The sequence below is a fragment of the Bison bison genome, unplaced genomic scaffold (genome assembly GCF_000754665.1).
Source record: "Bison bison bison isolate TAMUID 2011002044 unplaced genomic scaffold, Bison_UMD1.0 scf7180017864481, whole genome shotgun sequence".
Taxonomy (NCBI): Eukaryota; Metazoa; Chordata; class Mammalia; order Artiodactyla; family Bovidae; genus Bison; species Bison bison.
In genome coordinates this window covers 3,642,936-3,653,618 of record NW_011495041.1, presented here as the reverse complement: position 1 = coordinate 3,653,618, position 10,683 = coordinate 3,642,936, and the positions used below count along the sequence as shown (strand labels likewise).

The window sequence follows — 10,683 nt, the reverse complement described above, 5'->3', positions numbered from 1 at the left end:
TTCTATAACTTAAGGTGTAAGTAGAGGAAGGCAGTTCAATCACTTGCCACTTTAAAGGAAAAAAGAGGCTAATTGTGTGTTTACGGAAAGGAGAATTTCTCATCATGGACCACAAATCTGACATCTATTTCAATGTTTTCCTACCCTAAAGATGCCCATGGTGTATTCAGTTCAGTTCAGTCGCTCAGTCGTGTCCGACTCTTTGCGACCCCATGAATCACAGCACGCCAGGCCTCCCTGTCCATCACCAACTCCAGGTGTTCACTCAGACTCACGTCCATCGAGTCAGTGATGCCATCCAGCCATCTCATCCTCTGTGGTCCCCTTCTCTTCCTGCCCCCAATCCCTCCCAGCATCAGAGTATTTTCCAATGAGTCAACTTTTCGCATGAGGTGGCCAAAGTACTGGAGTTTCAGCTTTAGCATCAGTCCTTCCAATGAACACCCAGGGCTGATCTCCTTTAGAATGGACTGGTTGGATCTCCTTGCAGTCCAAGGGACTCTCAAGAGTCTTCTCCAACACCACAGTTCAAAAGCATCAATTCTTTGGTGCTCAGCTTTCTTGACAGTCCAACTCTCACATCCATACATGACCACTGGAAAAACCATAGCCTTGACTAGACGGACCTTTGTTGGCAAAGTAATGTCTCTACTTTTGAATATGCTATCTACATTGGTCATAACGGTGTATTAGAAACTGTCAAGGAGCAGGTTACAAATAGTGCAAGTGATAAACTGTTGTGTTGATCGCTCAGTCGTGTCCAACTCTTTGCAACCTCATGGACTGTATCTCGCCAGGCTCCTCTGTCCATGGGATTCTCCAGGCAAGAATACTGGAGAGGGTAGCCATTCTCTCCCCCAGGGTATCTTCCTGACCCAGGGATTGAACCTGGGTCTCCGCGTTGCAGGCAGATTGTTTACCATCTGAGACACCTAGGAAGCTCCGTGCACATAATATGATGCCACTGAATACACGTATGTGTGCTTGTGGCAAACAGAAACCAGGGACAAACACCAAAATGTTCACCGAGGTGACTTCTGAATTTTGTGAGCAAGGGTGCCTTAATTTTCGGCTTTGTTCTTTACCTAAATTCTCTACAACTTGTGCAATGAGCACATAACAGGCTTTGCACAAATCTATCAAGAACACATGTTGCAAGAAGCTACTAAGAGAATCCCTCTCCTCCTAGTGTGGAAGAAATCACATCCATCCATTATGCGTATATCACAAGAGGATCCAACACTGCTCTGTTATGAAATAAAGGTGTTCTTTCAAGAATCCTCCTCTGCCACCCACATCTGAGTGTCCGTGGAGTCCTCCAACGCAAACAACCCCAAGTGGCCTCATACCTTGCAGATCAGCTCCAGGGTATCCCGGGCCGTGTCCCCCGGCCGGACGACCGTCAGGGCTGGCTGATTGTTCGGTAGACAGAACCAGGACGGGGTGAAATACTCGTGGACCCAAATGTCACAGTCAGGATTGTGCTGGTGGACGGCGGGTAAGACCATTTCTTTCTCCCTCTAGGATAAGAAATAAAGTTAGCAGAGCAGCAAGTCAGTCTCTGAGGATCTCAGACCCCCTGATAGCACATGGGGATTATCTATTCTGAAGAAAAGGGCCCGGCGGCAGAAGTGTGGTGGCAGGAGTGAAGGACAGAGGGGACTCTCAGAGAGAGGAATAAATTATAGAGAAAGGAGCTTTCTGGGGGTGGGCGAGATGTCTCAGGTGAGATGCAGACCTCACACCTGACCCATGGCATCCACAGGTGGGCACTGCATGACTGAGTGGATATCAAAGTTTGGAAGAAAGAAAGAAATGGACCATTCATTCAGTTCGGCTTTCTTGCTATGATTTCTTCCACAAACCCACTTCAAATTTAGAGCTGAGAGTCCTCCGGCAAGATTGTACCCTGATGAGCTGTAAGTTTCAAAGGCAACCAGGAGGCTCCAAGGAAATTCTTAAAGATGGTGTTCCAACACAAGCTATTGACAACCAGCATCATTTCTGTGCTCACATTTAACCTTTGGCACAGCTCTGGGAGAGACAGAGAGCTACATTTCCTTTATGAGGTGCAGAGAACTCCACAGATGAGCTTTTTGCCTTCTCTCAGGCTGTTGCCATCAGTCCATCCTCTGAATCGGGGAATAGTACCAAGTTTCTAAGAGTGGGAGGAGCCATGTCCTACCTACGTACTCAGCAGCTGGGCTATATCTAAGCCAGCTAAACAGCTAAAGCAAAAAACACCCCACAGGTTGATGAAATATTAGGAACCTAGTCTCTCTGGAGTAAGCAAAGAAATAATTTCTTTAGATTTTAGCAAGGTAAAAATAATGCTGATGCTCAACAGGTGGTAAGAAATAAGCCTTGATTATTGGTTTATATCCACAGATTGGTAAATATGTACCCATAGATTACTGAAAATGTGCTGCCACCAGCAGATTATAAGAAGAAACAAGTTTCCAAACGGAAGCCTGAGAGGTGGTAATGTAACACCTTCCGTACCTAAAAAGATCAGGTCCCAGAATAGGGGACATGTTTCTATAAAGGCTACTAAACCAAATTCTTCAATGGTGAAGACAATTTCAGCTCTGCCTTTGAATAGTTTGGCTTTCACAGATAAATTGAACCCCAGGGAAGGCACTGTCAAAACGCAATAAACTTGCCCAAATCCCATTAACTGTAATTGGAATCTTCCCACTCTGTCCCCACATGCCACCTTAAAGAAACGCTCTTAGCACTAGATCAGCCCAAATTTTGCATCTAAACTGCTCTTCGAGTACAAGGCATTCCAGCCAAGGAGTAAAAACAAAGGGGTATCTCGGAAAAATGAAAAGAGCGACAGAAATCCAATGGAACAATTTTTGCAGTTTCCAGGATCTGTGTACCTGGGGAAAACATCCCTACATTAAAAGTGTACTAATTATGGTATTCAGGATGAATTACCTAACTTCAGACATGAATACATGAACACAGAAACTGTGCTTGGATTGCATGTAAGGACAGTGACTTAACTTCATGAGATTTCATCAGAAAGAGACAGTGGTTATTGATGAGTATATCCAAGGACAGCTATCTTGATATCCACAATGACATAATCCAGGAGTAGTTAGGTATCAAAGGGAGAAAAAGGTCCCTTCGTGACCACACTGCTCCCCACTCCCCCAAGTAGCCAGAACCCTGATTTCAGAGGCTCGGCTCTATCTAGAACATGTGACAAGCCACTGCCTGGTTGCATGGCAACTGAAAGCTGAACTCTGTCATACTGATTCTGAGTCAGTGAATGGAAGGATCATACCAAGGTCACATTATCAACATCAGAATTCCCACCCCTTCCCCAACAAAAAGCCTGTTGGTATCATCATTAGGGTCTTTCAAATGAGGGATGTCCATTCATTTAGAGGCTGAAAATAGCAGCCTAGGGAAAAAAAAATCAATATTCTTTATGGGCTTTCAATCAGAGCAGTTTGAAAGACCCTTTTAAATCCAAGCACAAGGTTAAACCAAGTCTGGAGATTTATAACTGGATGCTTGTCTTAGGAGGCAAATGCATGTTTTATTTTTGAAAGAACATACCATTCGAACAGTTCTTTGAAATTAATCGAAGCAAAATAGCATGTGTGGGTAGACAGGGCGATCAGTACAGACTCACCTCTTGGGAAGGAAGTTGTTTACGAGAGGAACTTACAATGGCATAAAATATTCTGCTACCCAGAACCCCAATTTCCTCCCTTATTCTAGACGGAAATAGACATTCAAATGAAAATTACTGAAAATGTTATGTCAGCAGGTGAACGTCTTACTGTAATCAAGTTTTCCATCTCTTCTCGACCAGTTACATAATTTTAAAGGACTGATTATTTCAGTTTCTAATACTGAGTCTACTTAATTTTAGGATCCCAAGAAACCATTGCACTGTGTAATGTTGAGGTATTTGTGGTACTTTTAGAAAAGGAACATGTGTTTATTTTTACCTTGCCATCTGGAACAGTGTCGTCAAATATTCCCTCTAAAGATTTCTTTACAGCCTCAGTTCCCTCACCGAACACCTGCATATACAAAAGTATCATCTTAAAAAGGAATTTGGGCAAAAGAAGCATGAGAAGGGGATGGAAATGGGCACGGCTGTTAGAAAACATTACAAGAGTTTCACATACTCACACATCAAACTCTAAAGTAGGTAAGACAATTTACAGGCTAGCAGACCATGAAAACCACTCCTCTGTCGGGATCACTCCCCAACTCTCGGACAATTTTTTAACATTGGCTTATTAGAGCTAGATTCTTTTCTTTAAACTTAGATGAATTAGCTTACAAATTGCAATGGACTGGATTCTTTCACAATGAAGAGTTTCAACTACAGTGCCACACACCTAATCAGATATTTACCAATAATAATTAGTTTACATTTTAATCTTCAGAACTAAGAGGTCTTCCCTGACGGTCCAACGATTAAGACTCCACATTTCCAACGCAGGGGGCATGGGTTTGATCCCCAGTTTGAGATCTGAGGTCCCAAATGCCACAAGGTATGGCCAAAGAATTTAAAAATAAACAAATATATAAATAAAAAACTTAAAAATCCTCAAAACCTGAGAACATACATTTAGAATTATATTACCGCAACACCATGGAAAAGTTTCTTATTTAAAAAATAGAAACTTGTCTACCCTTGGAAATTTAATGAATCCTACAAACTTAAGATATGACTGTGCATTGGGAGATTAGGTTTGACATATACACAGTACCATGTGTGAAAATGAACAGCTAGTGGGAAGCTGGTGTATAGCGCAGGGAGCTCAGTTCAGTGCTCTGTAATGACCTAGAGGGTGGGATGAGAGACGGATGGGAAGGAGGTCCACAAGGAGATATATGTATGTATAGAGCTATATGTGTATCTATCTGATTCACCTCATTGCACAGCAGATACTAATACACCGTCGCACAGCAGTTATAATCCAATTTAAAAAGATATGACTGAAACCACATCAGGGTACCCATGCCACTAGGCAGTCAAAACCCAAACACGTGAACGTGAGAAATTTTATATCCTGGCTCTCAACTGATGGTGTACTATTGGTATAAAGTATGGAATTAAGAAAAAGGTTTTGCTCCAAAGCAAGTGAGATATATAGAAACATACAATTTTTATCTGTTTCAAAGTACTAAAATAACAAGTAAATTCCTATTGGTATGCTTATGGCTAAGAGGTTTTTTAAAACTAAGAGAGAATAACAAGAATTGGTTATATAAAAAAAAAATTAAAAAAAAAAAAGAATTGGTTATATAAAATCACATGATCCTTTGATTAAAAGAAATAGCTAAAACTTCTTTTGGATTTGTTTAAATTCAGGCATATATTTCAGCAGCAATGGACTATAACATAAGTGGGCACCCATAAAGTAGAAGCATATGAATGAACTAAAGCTCCTTTTTTAAGATATTTTTTATTTTATTTTATTATTTGATTTATTTATTGGCTGCTCGTATGGCATGTGGGATCTTTGTTCCCAAATCAAGGATGGAACCCATGCCCTCTGCAGTGGAAGCACCAAGTCTTGACCACTGGATCGCCAAGGAAGTCCCTGAAATAAGGCTTTTAACAGAAGAGAAATGCAATTCAAGTTGCCAACTACAAATCCTGGCATGTACTTATAGTGATGGTCTGAGTCACCTGTAAGGCCAACGGAGGCACACAGAATGAGGCAAGAAATGCTGACTGTTGAGGTCACCTTTTTGCATGTTTAATCAAGAGTCATCAAGTCTTGTGTGTGATTGTTTCTGCTGAAATATTGACTTTCCTCCAGTTTATTCTTTGAATTTACACAGAAGCAAGACCCCAGGCAGCCAACTTGATGGGCTTCTCTCCCCAAAGACCAGAGAACAAACAGCATGACTGCTCAGGCTCTCCCCACCTGCTCATCGTTTCTACATCCCAGGTAGAAATCATGAGCGTGGTGGGCAGCTAAGGACTTAGTACCTCAGCGTTCAGGCCTAATTTCTCTTTTAAATGTCATTCCTAAGTAAACTAATCTCTGAACTAGCCAAATAAACGAGATCTTTTTTTACTGAGTCAGTCAATGGACCTGTCTCACTTTGCATAAGGGCTCAGAGTGAACAGGTCAAATTGGCAATACTAATCATGACTTCAAAATGCACAGTGCCTCTGCAGCTCATGGACTGGACATTCTCCCCCTCTCCTAAGTTCTTTCCATGCCTATCATCAAAGCAGCTCTAGGGCCACTTGTTTTTCAAAGCCAAAGGAAATGACAATGGAAAGAGAGTTCCCCAGAAGTAACTCTGGTAGGAAAGTGGCCTTTGCTAGTAAAAGTCAAAGTGATGAGGCCAGAGCATTTGGGTATTAGAGACCCAGTGATGGAGCACCCTAGTGGGTACTACTCATGATGCACTGAGACAGGTCCCCTTCAAGCCCTGCCACCTTGGGAGATGGACGTCACGGCGGTGAGTACGCGCTCTCAGACGCCTGGTTCCTCATATTGATATTTTAACATCAACCCCAAACAGTCAAGGGCAAAGAAATAATCAGATTGCCCTGGAGGCGGCCTTTGATCCAACGCCAGAGGAAGCATAAAAAGACTGCTCAGGTGCCCACTTGGCTTCATCATCAAGCCCTGCTTTTTTCCAGAAGACTCAGGAAGAAGTGCACTTTCAGTCCGTCTGTAATTAACCAGGGTTTGGAAAGGATGCAGGTGGGGGACGGGAGCTTGGTGATAGACTAATAGCAGAGTTCAGTGTTGTGGGTGTACATTATCTATTTAAAGCATCTAGCACAACCAACTCCTTTGCTTCAGCTAGTTGAAGTGGTGTAACACTGGGTGTATCAATTAAGAAACAACGCACACATGCACGCACATCCCCAAAGTGACGTGTCTGAGGAAGTAACCTACGCTTGCTTTCTCATCCACCCTGGAACCCACCTGATTGATGCTTGGGCGTCCCTGCTTCTTTTTAGAGGTAGTGTCCAGACCCCAAAGAGAAGAAAACCTGCTCCTTCTCTTGCTTGCGGATCGGGACATGGCCTGAGTACGTCTTCTGACTCCAGTTTCACCAGTGCGGGCAGCCACCTGAGGACGGCAAGAGGGACCATCAACAAGAGGTAGTCAGGACCACTGACAGTTCCCCAAAGTCCCCACTAAGTCCCACCCTCCAAAAGTCTCACGTCTGCCAACACTGAGCCCACCACCCAAAGCATTTCATCAATGACTCACACATATGGGTACTTTGAGAGTCCTTTCTAGATTCAAACTATAAACGAAAGCTTGGCAAACTCAATCGCTGTCTGAAATAATCAGTTGCTGTTGTTGCTCAGTTACTCAGGCATGTCTGACTCTTTGCAACCCCATGGACTGCAGCACACCAGGTTTCCCTGTCCTTCACTTATCTTCCAGAGTTTGCTCAGACTTTCATCCATTGAGTCGGTGATATCCAACCATCTCATCCTCTGTCACCCACTTCTCCTCCCATCCTCCATCTTTCCCAGCACCAGGGTCTTTTCCAATGAGTCAGCTCAGTAAAAATACATAATAAAAGTAACAGAATATAAACTAGGTTTCCAAGAAATCAGATGTCCTTCTGGTCACAGTCCCAAACTCTAGCAACAAGTTAAACTAACAATACTTTCTTGAGATTCTCTCTAAATGATACAGAGTTGTTCCTACACCCTAACAAAAACCAGTGATGGAGTGTCAGCAAAAACAGTGAAAACAGCACATTTGGGTGCCTGTGATTTCATACTGAATCTAAATTTACCCATCTCTTCTATTTTGTTTTCACAGAATTACATAAAATTACTTTCCTCATTAAGCAAGTGATGGTTGTCCCCCAATATTAATCACTTCTTGGCCTTGGTCAGAGAAATCTCAAAAAAAGTTGAGCATCTGGCTGCCCCAAGTGGACTCATTTTCCTTGTAGCAGGGTTATATTGGGGGACAACCATCACTTGCTTATGGTCAGTTGGTGGTCAAAGGGAAGTAGAAAGGTTATTTATAATTTCCAGGAAGGATCCTCAGAAGGAGGGGGATGTCCATTATCCTTCACTCCCCTCTTTTCTGAAACGTCATGTTAGCTAGTTCAGGGCATTTGGATGGAAGCATTTTCAAGGATTACAGAATAAGACGGAAGGGATCCAGGTCCATGAAAGACGGTGAAACCACGTTATAGCCTTGCATGTCCCATGTTTAGGTGAAAGAGGAATAAGAGTTGTATTTCCTCAATCGTGATTTTGTAAAATATTTAATTTCAAACATGCATAGAAAAGGCTAGAAGACATTTTCCTCCTTATTTTTATGGGATATATTTTGCACAGCAAAAGAGAACAAAAAATGTTTCCCAAAACATGAAACCTACCACTGTTAATACTTGGTTACATCCTTCCTGACTTTCAGATCAGATCAGATCAGTCACTCAGTCGTGTCCAACTCTTTGCGACCCCATGAATCGCAGCACGCTGGGCCTCCCTGTCCATCACCAACTCCTGGAATTCACTCAGACTCACGTCCATCAAGTCCGTGATGCCGTCCAGCCATCTCATCCTCTGTCATCCCCTTCTCCTCCTGCCCCCAATCCCTCCCAGCATCAGAGTCTTTTCCAATGAATCAACTCTTCGCATGAGGTGCCAAAGTACTGGAGCTTCAGCTTCAGCATCATTCCCTTCAAAGAAATCCCAGGGCTGTTCTCCTTCAGAATGGACTGGTTGGATCTCCTTGCAGTCCAAGGGACTCTCAAGAGTCTTCTCCAACACCACAGTTCAAAAGCATCAATTCTTCGGCGCTCAGTCTTCTTCACAGTCCAACTCTCACATCCACACATGATGGAAAAACCATAGCCTTGACTAGACAGACCTTTGTTGGCAAAGTAATGTCTCTGCTTTTGAATATGCTATCTAGGTTGGTCATAACTTTCCTTCCAAGGAGTAAGTGTCTCTTAATTTCATGGCTGCAGTCACCATCTGCAGTGATTTTGGAGCCCAGAAAAATAAAGTCTGACACTGTTTCCACTGTTTCCCCATCTATTTGCCATGAAGTGATGGGACCAGATGCCATGATCGTCGTTTTCTGAATGTTGAGCTTTAAGCCAACTTTTTCACTCTCCACTTTCACTTTCATCAAGAGGCTTTTGAGTTCCTCTTCACTTTCTGCCATAAGGGTGGTGTCATCTGCATATCTGAGGTTATTGATATTTCTCCTGGCAGTCTTGATTCCAGCTTCTTTCTTCCAGTCCAGCATTTATCATGATGTACTCTGCATATAAGTTAAATAAGCAGGGTGACAATATACAGCCTTGACGTACTCCTTTTCCTATTTGGAACCAGTCTGTTGTTCCATGTCCAGTTCTAATTGTTGCTTCCTGACCTGCATACAGATTTCTCAAGAGGCAGGTCAGGTGGTCTGGTATTCCCATCTCTTTCAGAATTTTCCACAGTTTATTGTGATCCACACAGCCAAAGGCTTTGGCATAGTCAATAAAGCAGAGATAGATGTTTTTCTGGAACTCTCTTTCTTTTTCCATGATCCAGCGGATATTAGCAATTTGATCTCTGGTTCCTCTGCCTTTTCTAAAACCAGCTTGAACATCAGGAAGTTCACAGTTCAAATATTGCTGAAGCCTGGCTTGGAGACTTTTGAGCATTACTTTACTAGCGTGTGAGATGAGAAGCAAACATGTATATAACATTTTTACAAAAATGGAAATGTACTAAATGCATTTGGCAATTCTGTCATCTACACTTAAAATTCATGCTTTTGAACTGTGGTGTTGGAGAAGACTCTTGAGAGTCCCTTGGACTGCAAGGAGATCCAACCAGTCCATTCTGAAGGAGATCAGCCCTGGGATTTCTTTGGAAGGAATGATGCTAAAGCTGAAACTCCAGTACTTTGGCCACCTCATGTGAAGGGTTGACTCATTGGAAAAGACTGTGATGCTGGGAGGGATTGGGAGCAGGAGAAGAAGGGGACGACAGAGGATGAGGTTGCTGGATGGCATCACGGACTCGACGGACGTGAGTCTGAGTGAACTCCGGGAGTTGGTGATGGACAGGGAGGCCCAGCGTGCTGCGATTCATGGGGTCGCAAAGAGTCAGACACAACTGAGCGACTGAACTGAACTGACTGACTGACACTTAAAATATGATACTCATCTTTTTATTAAAACAAATTTTAACTTTGGAGAGAAAAACATATTTTTTTTTTTTTTTTAAGGAAGCTAACCTCCATTGAGATATTTGCAAGGTGCCAGTGTACATGCTCAGTAATTCAGTTGTGTTCGACTCCTTGCGACCCCTACAGACTGTAGCCCACTGTAGCCCAACAGGCTTCTCTGTTTATGGGATTTTTCCAAGCAAGAATACTGGAGAGACTTGCCATTTTCTCCTCCAAGGGGATCTTCCTGACCTGGGAATTGAACCTGCATATCCTGCATTACAGGTGGATTACTTCACTTGAGCTACCAGCCAGGAACCCAGACAAATACTTAAATGTTCAGGAAGGGACCACACCAAACCTCCATCCGCCGCTGTGATCGCCTGCATCAAGCAACAGGTGCAGGAGCTCTGAGACTTTATGGATTTTCAAATCCATAGAGTCTTTGCAGGCAATCCTTCGGGCTGGAACTTTATCCCACAGGTGGTAAGCAGAGTCCCAGGAACCTACGGGAACTTCTGCCAGGAGG

At 43.1% G+C, this 10,683-nt stretch overlaps 1 protein-coding gene across 3 annotated transcripts in view; it reads right to left on the bottom strand.

Moving 5' to 3' along the window:
* Nucleotides 1-10,683, bottom strand: part of TIAM1 (T-cell lymphoma invasion and metastasis 1) — a 469,570-nt gene that overhangs the window by 103,488 nt on the left and 355,399 nt on the right. For all 3 annotated transcript variants that reach the window (XM_010862313.1, XM_010862311.1, XM_010862312.1), the window contains 3 exons: nt 6,936-7,082; nt 3,972-4,046; nt 1,350-1,520 (listed from right to left, as the gene is read on the bottom strand). In XM_010862313.1, the coding sequence (XP_010860615.1) occupies nt 1,350-1,520; nt 3,972-4,046; nt 6,936-7,082 (393 nt within the window). The remainder of the gene's footprint in view (nt 1-1,349; nt 1,521-3,971; nt 4,047-6,935; nt 7,083-10,683) is intronic.